Here is a 13,916-nt window from a genome sequence, read left to right as displayed (position 1 = left end):
TCGTACAAAGGCCGATAATAATTTGATTACCCCGAGTTGAATCGAACGCCACACGCCGACCGACCAATCTTTGTCAATCGTAAACAGAACGAGTTTCGATCGATCGCAGATAAGAAAACATCGATCGCCCGATCTAAAAGCACCCTTAACCTTATCGGTTGTTTATAAAAAAACCTTTTATCTTTCAAACTAAATGTAAGGGCATGTAATTGCTTAGAAACCTGATTCAAGAAAGAGATAATGAATTTTATTAATTTATGTTACGTGATTGCATAATAGAAAGCTATGTTTATGAGTCGATATAGAAGTTTAAACAGTAGCTGCTGTAACTAGTAGATAAAAGCTTCAAAACTGGTTTTGTTTTATCAGTTATTATCTTAATTAATGTGCTATATTTATTTTCGTATACTACAGCTATTTTTTATTTATTTTTTTATTTGTCTACCTATTATTCGTATTGTTACAGTACAGTGATTGTTATGAGTTTTTAATAGTTTAGATTAAGTCTTCTTTACATATGTGTTCACCACCTTATCACACCAACATTGTTTTTGGAAATTGTGGTTTTTGTTATCATTTTTTTTTTGATCCATTTTCATTTACTTTGAATTGTACAATATTTTAACGATATTCTTCATTTTTGCAGACATCCCATCGCAGGTGCCGCCGCTCACGCCCGGCACCAATAAGAAGATGGCCGAGGCGCTGAAAGCTACCTTCGCCTCCTGGGAGAAGGAACAGCTGCGCCTCGGCGTACCAAAAGGTAGTTTACTATAATACTCTTTTTGCTTCATTAAATTTTCCATATATTTCTCAATGCTGGACAAAATACTCTTAGTTTGGAACTAATTCCACCACATTGGTCTACTGAGGATTGGAACGATATGCATATATTAGAAGTTCATACATAATATGAATGCTCCAATGTTTTCCTTCAAAGCACTATATAAATTACAATTACAAAAAAGCACATAAAAACTCATAATTTCTTGCTCAGATTTGAACCCTTTCACTTAAGATACACCTGTTACATCAACTGGGCCTTTGTAGCATAGGATTTATGTAAACTACAAGAAAATTATTCGTCGTATTATCCTAGAGCAATAAATGAATACTATGTTAATTAAAACAGTTTACCTGTAGAAACAGATAATTCTAAAACACTTTAAAAACACACACACTCAAGACTCTCAGTTAAACATTTAAATCTGCAATAAAATTAAACTTTACTGATGTTTTATGTTCACTTTAGTTTTGTAGTTTAGTAGAAAACATCTCATACGCCTTGAAATTATTTAAAGTCTTTCGAAGAGACGTTTCAATATAATCTAATCCTGCAATTTTGTATGTTTGTTGTGAATCTACATACAACATTTTGTGACGATTCATAATTTCACATTCCTTAAATCTTAAACAGATTTTATAATGAACTGGCATTAAAAAAATGAACATATTATTTTATTTAAAAAAGAAATTGTAATTTGTATTAGTTTATCGATAAAATGAATTAATAGTATAAATAAGAAGCTTTTATGTACAAGATTTTGTATCTACGCTGTTGCACGGTAGAGTTTCGTCTGGAGCTAATCCTGGGTGTGTAATTACTTCTCGGTTACCATAAAAACTCTTTATTTGAGAAATTTCAACTCCGTAGGATAAGTGGAAATCGAATTCAGCCTGCAAATTTTGATCTAAATAAATTAACAAACATTGCAAGTTACATAAACGCTTGTAATAAATATGTAAAGGCTTGCTTGTATTGCGAACCGCGCCCCGTTCAACAAGAGTTAATACAGCGATAGCGAAATACGATAGTCTTTATTTAATAGTTGTATATTCAGAATTTCATTTACGAGTTTAATCATTCAACCGTTCGGTGCCATTTTACGATCAGGAAGGAAAAGCTATAAACCACGAAAATATAGTTTTAAAAAGTTAAATGCAATAGAAACTTGGTACATACATGGTATAAAAATGTTTATGTCGTTAAAAAATAAACATGTACAGCTTTTTGATAAATGAAGACAAATAATTAATACTTTAATATGTTATGGCTATATGAATATAACAACAAAATACATTTACATAACATACTCTGTCAGAATTATTAAAATGCGCTTAACGATTACTGTAGCGAAATAAATAGGTACGATAATATTTCTGCGTCACTTAGTAAATAATTGCTTAAATATAATATCAAGTATTACATTCAAGTAAATATATTTAGCAAGTTGTAAAATAATTAAAAAAAAAGAAAAACTCTAGTCATACTTATTATTGACAACCTTATTCGTGATATATTGTTATGTAATCTTCCTCAGAAAAAGTTGACCTTGACTATATTTCGAGCAGTGAAAAAAAATTTTATTAAGATTTATAACTTGATATATGAATAGCAAATAATATGTTAACTTTATCTAATAATTTAGTAATAATATATGTGTAACTCACTATATTATATGATAAATTCTTATGCAAACCTAAAAAAGTTTCTAATTTAAATTTCAAAGATATTTTTTTAATTAAGATCACAATAATTTATTCTTATTTACATAGTTTATTTTAATTATGAAATGTAATATTAACACAAATAATATTATTATGTCAAATAATCGTAATTGGGTAAAATATTTAAATTTCCCAAATTGTACTTTATTGTATAATATTAAGGTTTATTTTAATTTGAATTCAATGTCACTATATCATTATAAATTGTATCTAATTTAACGCAATGAGTGAAAGCTACAACATTATTGACAGCTCCAAAATACGGCAAATGCCAAAATATTTGAATACCAGTTCTTTATCTAATATATGACGTCGCATCAAGTCGTTACAGATCGATTACCTTATTTTGTGCAATAAGTATTATGCGAATAGTATCGAATCTTAAGAATATTTTTTGTTGAATTTATGTTCGGAATTTGAAATAATAGAAAAGCAGAAAAAAAACACATGGTATGACTTATTTTGAATGCGGATGACTAGGTTAGAATATGCCATGTACAAGAAGAGGAGGATTTTGGTGCAAATACAATGAACTTGATAAGACCTAGCTAATGATGAATAAAGTAACGAAAATTATGAACTGATGTGCAATGAACAACAAGTTACGATGAACTCTGAAAGTCTGTAGGAATATAATAATATGTTAAAATAAAACTAGTCGTTGTAGGACTTGAATTTTTATAACATTATAAATAATATTTTATCTATCATACACATAGACCGTGTCGCGGACAGGTGACGTGTTCGACGCCAGTCGCCGACGGAAGTGCGTGCGTCTGCGCCGTGTCTATTCGCGCTTCCGTTGTCCAGTGCGAAATCACGCGCATACTAGTCACATTATCTTTTCCATATCCGAAATTATCGCTAAAATCCGTCATGAATTCGTAATTAAAGACAATGAGATATGCAAATTTTTAAATGTAAGACATGTAAGTTGTTTTTGTAAATAATACATTGCTGGATACCGTTAAAGGTCCTATTTTTTTCCATGAAATAACCCAATTGATTCCGTAAGGTAATATAGTCCTTACAAACGTCTACTAATATAAAACAGATTAGTATGATTTAAATATTTGTTATAGTTTTACGCAAGAATAAAACCATTAAACCATTGAATTCATCCTGCTCGTCGGTAATGGAACAAAGATGTCGGTACTATTTGATAAAAAGTTCAAATAAAATGATTCTCGTGAAATATAGAATTATTCTTTAATTAAATTATTTACTGACCATCATTTGACTTCTACTTAAAAATTAAGTATTAATTCTAATAACTTACCGTCGTCTGTCGCCATATATTTTATTATATCTTAATATTATTCATCCGACTTAACCCTTGTTACTGCCGTGCATTAATTATATAAAAGCGAGTACTTTACAATTAAACCTATAATGATAAAGTAATCTTTATAGCTGCATTTAATTTTGGAACTGTTAATGATATGTTTAGACATTTGCACTCAAATTGCATATCAGACTGTCGTCGAATTGTTCAGCTTAATAAAATGACTCATAAAATTAAATTCAATGTAACCGGTTAAGACGTTTTTGATAAGTCCAACTCGCATAACTTATAGCCATCTAACTCGTATAATGTTGAACGTATTTTACAGTTTTCTTTAAAAAATATAATATTTACGAAGTCAATTTAAATAATAAAAAAAATATGTGTTAGTTTAATTTGCCTTATTATATTCTAACTATTTATTGCCTAAGTATAGCTTATCGAGATGTAATTATAAAGCAAGACAGTGCATAATTTCGCCTGTCTAGTACAACTTTCCAACGTTCATGTTAAAGCTAAAACTATACCAGATATGCAAAAGAAGAAAGATCGAAAGCGATGTGACGCTACTGAAAGATTGCGGAATTAAAATTTCATAGAATTCCATGTCAATATCAGATATACAGTATTTGATATATGATTTATGATACAGTCTAACAGGTTAGTATTTATTTACCTATATGAGCTAATAGCATATGTACAAGAATCTAAGTAATTCGAAATATATACTTTTCTCAGCTATATTTATTTAAAATCATTTTATGTTCAAATATTCAGTTAAGTTGATGCGATAGTGTCCGAAAAATTTATATTTTAGTGCAATACAGTACACAAAAAAGTTTATTATAACCTATTTACAAACTTAATAAGCTTTTCTTAATTTAAGTATAATAAATTTTGTAAATATTTATATTTGAAGAAATCCTGATTAATAATATAAACAATGATGAAAATGAATGAAAATATATATATAATACCGTTGTTAGACGTTTAGCATAACCAGCCGTCATCTGTGACCTAGAGCGTAATAAACTCATCTAATAAAGATTTATGAAGGCAATTTTATAATCATACCATATCAGGAACATCTGTGACCACGATTGACTCACCTCACCTGATATCAAATAAGATCGCATTGCTCATTCAAATCAAGATTTCAATTTAAATAACATCTTTTATTCTAAAGTTATATCCACTGACCCTCGTTAATGGGGCATGATGGGATAGTCTCCAAAGCTTCTCAAAAGAACAGCGAAATGAGAAAATGTAAGGTTACCCATTAGAACAGCCCTCGAACATTCATTTCGAGGCTGTCATTTCAACTGACTGCTACTAACTATCCTGAAATTAAAAAGTAGCCGCGTTGTTTAAAATACTATAAAAGTAGACCGCTTCTTATATTATAGACGGTGGTATAGTAATTATAAAATTACTCTTTATAGATCTTAAAACTTAACAACGACTAGAAATTACTTGTTAATTAATATACTCAATAATTGAATAAAACAATTTGGTTTATACAATATTTAATTGAGAATAGTTAATAATTGTTTAATCAGTATGAAAGGGATAATATTCATTCTAAAACTGTGGCGGTTTGACGTTTTATTATTTTTATTTATTTTTTGTGTTTATGGGAAAAGGTTGCCTGTTAGCAATTTATAATCATACCCTATATCCCCTTCTTACACAGATAAATGCCAATTGTAATTGTAGCCAGTGTGGCTTATTCACTATACAATCAATCAAAATCCCAGCAATACAAAGTATTTTCTGTTTTGTGGTTGAATATTGGTCACCTACTGGGTGATATCTGCTGTCGGCATCGCAAACTCGATCGACTAATTTGAATCGACTTTTTTGATTATTTTTATTTATTTACTATAGTTCGGTGGTCACCGTTGATCTTCCACAGACATAGGCAATTTTTTTTTAATATTAACCATGACTTACATCGCCCAACCTTAGAATCTAAGACGTTATCCCGCTTGTGCCTGTACTTACACTGGTTCACGTACTTTAAGCCAAAACTCAACATTACTAAAGAGTAACATTTGGCGTTAAAGTGGCGAGTAGGTGGTACCTATTCTTGCACAAAGCTATTTATGTTGCAATAAAATCGAAACCAGGACATAAAAAATATAGATAATAACTCTTTGAATACACCAGTAGCGTGTTTATCTATTTATCTTTTCATAGAGATCTCTCAGTTGAGCGTTAAATGGACCTTCTTCGGAAAACGTTATCTGCGACGAGATTTCTGTTTATTAGCGAATTGATTTTACATCTATTTCGTAATAACTGCATATATAACTTTGTAATGAGGAAACTAAATAGCCACGTAAATAAGCTCAATATTCGTTGTAAACTGTTTCTTAGACCCAATAGATAAATAATATATATATTAAAATATTAATATAAATATATATAAACAAACCAACAATATATATACATATAAACAAACACTACGACTAAAATAGATTATGTAATTTATAGCCTCCATATTGAAAAACATTCTTCTTCAGATTCTAAGATTCTATTAATAAGAAGTATCTTTTCATCATACCGTTTAATAAAAAACGCTTGTTTTAAATTAAATATATACGAAAACTGCATTACTTATATCTTTATAAAAGCTTTTTAGCTAAATAATATATTCAGTATTTAATCTAAAACTAACTTAACTATGGTCTACAATATTATATTATTTCAAAATTACTTTGTAAACAGAGTCTCTGACGCATTCGAGTCACTGATCATTATTTTTGAATAACTGAAATATTTTCAGATAATTGAAAAAAAAATTACGAGATTTGAATAGAAGATTTAGACAGATTAACAAATTAAAACGATAAAGATACCTTAACAGCTATGGAATCCCAAAATATTGCTCAGTATCAATCGTATTAGCAAATACTGATAGACGACTGCAATCCGTTTAAGGATTATATTTAATTACTATATCAATAGCTATATCGGATCACAATAAGTCTTAATAAATGTCACAAGTTATCAGATTTAAACGAAAAAAAATATGATAACACTGATTAGCCGCGTCGCGATGCTTAGAATTCCCAGTAGGCGAATTAGTTAAAGCAATGTTGTTCAACGTAACAAATAATGCTGTATTTCTCTACTCTATAGCATTATTTTAAAATATCGAATATGTTCTAAATTTAAAAACGCGCAAGCAGTTGTGGTTGAAACCGTTGTTAAAATAGTTCTAGTTGAAGATCAACGAATTGAAATAAATTTAATTAAAAAAAAAACAACGTAGAATAAAAATATAGTTTTATCAATATATACGTACATATCATGTCATACAGATATTGTACAAATGTAAAACTTGAATACTGCGTTGTCATTCGCAATCAGGGTCGAAGTCTACAGTAGCGTAAACAGAGAGTCCCGCAGGCGCCCGGCCACTAAAAGCCGTAATTAAACTAATTATTTATTATTAGCCGGCTCTCGTCCCGCTTTTCGCTCGGGGAAAAAGTCAAGTTCCGACCCGTCCCGCAATTTGTAACATAGTAACACATAACTCTATTTGTATCGATCGGCACTGCGACGTTGTGTGATACATTCATAAAAGTGGAAAGAAATCGGCAATTTTGGCCTATGAGCGTGTTTTCCTAAATTGTGTAAAAAATAAATGAGCACGTGTATATCGTATGTTCGTAATTCGAATTTCACTTTTATAGAAATTTTATTAGTAGCTCATACAAAATTATATTTTATATACCAGTCGTTAAAAAAATTGTACCATTCGATTACCTACTTGCTTTAAAAATGTTTTTAAAGTGCCGCCGGTTAACTAGAAATATCTCTATCGACCGATAAATCTCTAGAACAGAAAGTTTCAACAGACTGAAGAGTGGATGCCACACATTTTAGGTCATTAACAAACTTTTTGCTTTTATAACGTTTAATAGAAAAGTTTTCTATGTATCGTTTCCAATTTTAAGGTATTTAACATTTTATTAAGCAGCATTTTATTAATTAAATACAAATCAAATTTTAAAAACTTTATTCTATTTAAATATTTCATTTTAGAATAGAGCGATGGATTTATTGCACCACAATTATTTTTAAAATCCGGAAAATTATATAAATTATAATAAATCTTTTAGGAATTATTTTCAATTCCATTAAGAATCTATCTCACCATTATAAAACCTTAAAAATATTTTTTGGAAAATGTAGAAGTAAAACATTTGTACCAACAAAATAATTTAAAGCGTTTTCAATAAATCTAAATAAAGCTATCAAAAGATCATTCACAAAATAATACGTACATAATGTATTATAATAAATACAATCTACAAAATATTTAACTTAGTATTTTTTTTTATATTTTCTTTTCTGTAAAACGTAATGAAGGTAACACGTAAAAAGTTTTTAATGAATTGAGGACTCGTGGTATAAGTCTAGAACGATAATAAAACAAATAATTCATAGATCAGATCAAAAGGCAAACGTTTCTGTTAAAACAACATGGAAAGCCGCATTAGAAATCACTTTTTACTGCGACTCTGCGATGGGCTCCAAGGTCGCTGTTTCCCGCGTGAGGCAAGTTCCGGTGTTAGCCAACGGCCCGCCCGCCTAATTGTTGTCGAAGTTGCTTCACCCGATCACCGTTGTTTATCGGCTATTAAGGGTCATCATGTCATAATCGTGTATTAAGTCTTATTTTTAACATTTCAAGTTTATCTATTATCAAAGATATACACAAAAACTTATTCAAATACTAAATCATTACACCGTAAATTGAAATTTATGTTCTAAATTTTATTTAAGAAAATTTATAATGTTATGTGTACAATAAAAAGTCAATTACAAATTTTAAGCTAGCTCATAGGAACTGAGTATTAATAGTAAGGCACGTTTCGTAGATCCCCGGCAATGGAGCGAGGCAGCGGTGGCGGCATGGCTGCGCTGGGCTGCGAGAGAGTTCTCCCTGGAAGGCGTGGCACTGCAACAGTTTGCACGCGCACAAGGCAAGGACATCTGTGCAATGGGCCGCGAAGAATTTGTCGCGCGCGCTCCAGCCTTTATGGGAGACATATTGTGGGAACACTTAGAGATTTTACAAAAAGGTATGATTCGATTCAATTAAATTTCTTTATTCATTGTGTTACTTTACATGTTATATTATTGATATAAACCTTACAATCTAACGTTAATTGTACGCAAAAAATATATAGATATATATCCTAAAAATATAATTATTGTATAAAATACGTTTTGTTTCATCTAATTAGTTTACTGTTTAACATTAAGCTTATTTTATAGATGTGGAGAAAGAGCGTTCTCTGCTCGCGAACGTCCCGCCAAATATGTATGAAAGCAACGTCTGCTTGCCCGAGCTCACTGACTACATCCCTCCGCCAGCACATCACTACAACAACAACAACAACACTGGTAAGTTTTAAAATGTTTAAGTTTAATTTTAAAAACTATAAAATATTATTGTATTAAGATACTATAACATTTAAAAGCAGAAACAAGTCGTACCGAGTAATCTATGTTCTTTATATTATTTATATAAGATGAATAAAAATTAATGATTGAATAAAGGATCTGATGAATAAATACATAACAACTATCATAATTATATTTGGCGAGTATGACTAAGCCTTCAAAATATAATGACATTTTTATATACCATATCTATTATTATATTTTAATGACTTTAATATTTACATTCTTCTGATAAAAAGCTTTTATTTATTAAATACATAAGTACAAAATCGGTTTAGCTATAAAATTAAATACGTTAAAATCAATAATTCAAACGATAAAGCTATTCTTTAAACGATTAGATTATTATTATGATTATTAATCGTAAACTAAACCTATCGTCGTGGGAAACACAATTATAAAACGCTAATTAGTTAATTACTATAACCCGAAATTCTGATCACGTAATCTCAGTCATTATCTATAGTCAGATAAGAGAGTATTTATCTAAGCGACATAGCTCTCATTAAAGTACCATTCACGATAACTTAACAATTATGAACTAGTTACGACCCCCGTAAACGATAACATTGCTATAAAACATGCTTTGTAAATGCTACTATGGATATACGTAGGTACCATTCTTTATAGATGTAGTGCTTTAATTAGAGAATAGGATTTAAACCGATATGGGTAAAAAAATATATATTTCGATATATTATTTTTAAGGAAATTATACTGACTGGTCGAAATATCAATAACATGATTACACTCGTAAAAAGGCCTTTTAGAGTCAGCGCAAATGATTTTTTTAATTTATAAATAATATACGCATAAAATCAATAAGATCTCGCTATAAATAGACCAGAGATATTAATCAAAATTATATAATCTTGAAGTCCTGCATAATTTCAGGAATAAAGGCCATTTCCATTTGATATAAAAAGCACTTTTATTGCGCAGTAAATCATAGCGCGGGATGTTTTGACTGCGTCGGCACCACGAACGCTACTGAAATAATAAATTAACGAAGAGACACGAAGCCCTCTTCAGTTAGCACGGGTGGTCTGCGCATTACAACTGGTTAACACGTTGACTCTCTGCTACACATCTATCATTTTTAAAAAGAACGCTATTAATATAACCAGGAGTCATTTAAATATTTTTTCATAAATCGCAGTAATAATTTAAATATCGGCTCAACTATTACGATGTAAAAAAGTAAATTCAAATTATAAAGTATGTTTTTTTTTTCGTCAATACAACAAATTAACCTTCGTTGAATTGAAATTACGATAAATAAATTAAATTCCTATTTTTCTTCTATAATATGTTCTATATGTTAACGAAAATAGTTTTAAAAATTCGAAATCGAATTATATTGGTAGTAAACATTGGTGATTATAATTTCGTATTGCGGAGCATCATACATATTATAGTTCCAGTCGGGCGGGCGCGTGAGGCAAACCGCGACCTTGGCGCAGTTTTTCCGCTCTCTTTCAGCCGATCCGAGGTCCATCGTCTTGTAGTACATGTGTCATCTTTACCGTTTTCATAACGAACTCACACTAGCGTAACGCGATAAATATGCAATAATAAATGTTATTTTACACTTTTGCTTTTTTATCTGTAACTTGCAAGAATTTAAAAAAAGTTTTATTCTTAAATTTCTTCTTCACACACGCACGCGGAAAATGGCTTAAAAATAATATATATATATTCATACATCAATCATAAAAATCTTTACCTTAGAATATGTAGCACTGACTGTTTTATCAAAGAAAGTTATACCGCGCCTGTCAACAAATAAAACAGAGATGAAACATCTTTTCTTTAGATGTCTCTGTTATTGTGTTAATTATATTATTTCTAAATATTACGCTATTAGTGGGTCTGCTTTAAGAGTCAGTCTTTGATGTTGCACGTCCACGAACTTTATGCGAACATGATACTTAAGCTTGTTCATTAAGTGTTCTGTTACATCTTACAAATATATAAACCATGACCAATCTCTCAACGCCTTTGTTTTCTATTGTTTTTGGAATATTATTTAACATTCTTTGTGTATAGACTTAATTGTATAGATTTTGATACTTTGAACATGTTCGTATCTACTTGTAATTTATTTAGGTTGATTAATAGTAATTGAAGAACAAAAATCTATGCTGAAACAGCGGAAAATATAAAAAAAAAAACAAATAAGTCAAACTAGGTTTGAGTTGAAATGAAATGAAAGTATAATATATAATTTTTACATGATTGGGGTATTGAAATATGGTGGACACTATATTTAGTGTCCAAATTAATTGGCATAAGTAACGAACTTGAAATTAAAACCTAATAAAAATTTCTCAACAACTTAAAGTTAGATTATAAAATTGAATGCTTTAAAAATAAATGCACATTTAATATGAAAAATAAAGTATCTATTTATAAGAATGATGGGTCGTTCAGGTTACAGCGATTGTTTGAAGGTGAAGTTGAACCCCCTACCACTTCACCGTCTCTCACCACTAAGGACGGGCAGTGCAGTCTTCAGCCACACTTTGTGTTCACTGCTCTTTATTTTCTTTTAAACAATTTTACACTTAGTTGCGTTACTCTTGTTCGTATAGTGTTACGTTTCGCTTGGTTCTATTACAAAAACATTCATAAGTACCTATACATATTTCTTAAAGTGTCTTTACACTTAATTTTTTTTTTCCTTAAGATATATTTTCAATCAATTATTTATTTTCGTATTTAACATTTTTTTACGAAGTGCTCAAACATCGGTCGTTCGACTGTTTAAAGTGTTCGTGTACAAATATGGGAGAACTTGACTCCGGTTAAGATATGTTCTTACACCCGAGCTCTCGTGTCAGGGACTCTACTGAGCTGGAATCTCTCATGGTGTGGCGCGGTGAGTCCTTACCAAACATCACTGCAAAATGTACGTATACTCCTTAGAAACTGATTTAAAACGTAAATAGTTTTTTCATCAATTAAGGAAATATAATATTTGAAATTTTAATTACGATAAATAAATTCATGGCGTGTTATGTAGACATGTCGTCTCGCAGTTAACGATTAGAATACTCTCAAGTCTTATCATATTTATAAGGTGTTTAGTATTTTTACACTTATTTCCAAAGTAATTACAGCTTGTAATGGCATATTAATTTACCCCTGAAACATAAGTATTTTATCGCCCAATCAAATGAAAAGTGCCACAAGGCTAACATATCGATGTTAATCCGCGAGGCATTTCGTGTCCTCGTACCAACTCGAGCGTTGAAAAGTAATGCAAGTGGGCCGACAACGCGAAGGTTAGTACAAAATGGCGTATACTGAATATTTAGCAATTGCAGTATATTAAAAAGGCGCGTGGCATACGGCGTATGTGCGCAACGTGGACTATGTGCGCAATGTGCGCGCATCCGCGCTGTCGCAAGGCGATCGCAGTGCACATCCTCGCGTTGCGTACTCGCCGCTAATCGCCGGATGTGCGCCTCGGAACACCCTTACGAAATTTCTTACTGCAAAAGGCCTAGTTCTATTAATTTCATGGTCATAATAAGAGCACTGCACTAAGTGCACAGTTATTAACTTTGCACAACTATAAGTAACAATCGAGCCCTCGGTATACATCCCTTCCATTATAAATTCCCAAATAAGTCCTCATATCGCGCGTTAGTACGATTTATCTGGTACTAAAACGTGCATATATCCTACCAGTAGACGCATTTTCGGATTTCAGCCACTTGCCAAACATCCGGTGCGAGTAACGAAACCTGTTATGCATCTCTTTTAATGAAGCCGTATCTAGTACGATTAAAAGAAATACCACCATTGAAATGTTTCTTCATTCATAAAGCTGTTAACCGTTCAGGAATTAATGAGCGCATAATTAACCGCATCTCATCATTAAACCCTCGCATATCAGACATAAATCACGACTCATCCTTATTAGCGAGTTTATGAGCTACGTGGCTCTGTTTGACCAATCATTTTAATTTATTTCCATAAATGATATGGGCAGTTAATCTAGTGTTGACGCCTCGTATCCTGCGTAGAGGAGATATATAAGCGAACTGCGTAGTTCCACTTCGTATTTTCTATGTAATTTATAGATTTTTCTTGAAGCATTCAACAATTTTCTATTCAAAAAGTATTTTAACATACAAGTAAAAATAGAGTGTTGCGTTTATTTCTGAATGTAAGGCATACAAAGCCTAAATAAAAACTTTGGTTTTATACAAAAAAATCTCACTAACTTTTTTTCTTAAAAAAATCTACTCTGATGTTATTTTTTTTTTAAATATTTTGGTTTCTATTTTAATTAAAAATATTTGAATATACAGTTCTAAGTAACCTCTCCAATATGAAAAAAGTTCTTTTCACTCATTATAACGTAAGAGTTTGTTTGCTTAATAAAATCTCACTTTACAATCATAGTATAAAAAGTTATATACAAATAGAAAACGCGTTTTTATATTTTCCATTTACCCACAAACTAAAGACCTTCAATACAGGAACACGTGCCCCATTCTGAGATCAATAATTCAATATCATTTACGTGGCACAGAAACTTCAGTCTGGAGTGTGGACAGGGAAAATATTGAGCTTTCTAAGATATCAATAAAAAGATACGTGTCGTTTCGAGCGGCCACATCCGGCAGCC

The 13,916-nt window shown here is 30.9% G+C and overlaps 1 protein-coding gene across 2 annotated transcripts in view; it reads left to right on the top strand.

The window, feature by feature from the left end:
* LOC125071062 (ETS-like protein pointed) overlaps positions 1–13,916 on the top strand; it is a 121,981-nt gene that overhangs the window by 87,359 nt on the left and 20,706 nt on the right. For both annotated transcript variants that reach the window (XM_047681135.1, XM_047681136.1), the window contains 3 exons: positions 647–763; positions 8,686–8,889; positions 9,086–9,214. In XM_047681135.1, coding sequence (XP_047537091.1) covers positions 647–763; positions 8,686–8,889; positions 9,086–9,214 — 450 coding nt within the window. The remainder of the gene's footprint in view (positions 1–646; positions 764–8,685; positions 8,890–9,085; positions 9,215–13,916) is intronic.

Source organism: Vanessa atalanta, chromosome 18, assembly GCF_905147765.1.
Source record: "Vanessa atalanta chromosome 18, ilVanAtal1.2, whole genome shotgun sequence".
NCBI lineage: Eukaryota > Metazoa > Arthropoda > Insecta > Lepidoptera > Nymphalidae > Vanessa > Vanessa atalanta.
The sequence above is the reverse complement of the archived record's forward strand: the minus strand, read 5'-3'. Positions and strand labels throughout refer to the sequence as shown.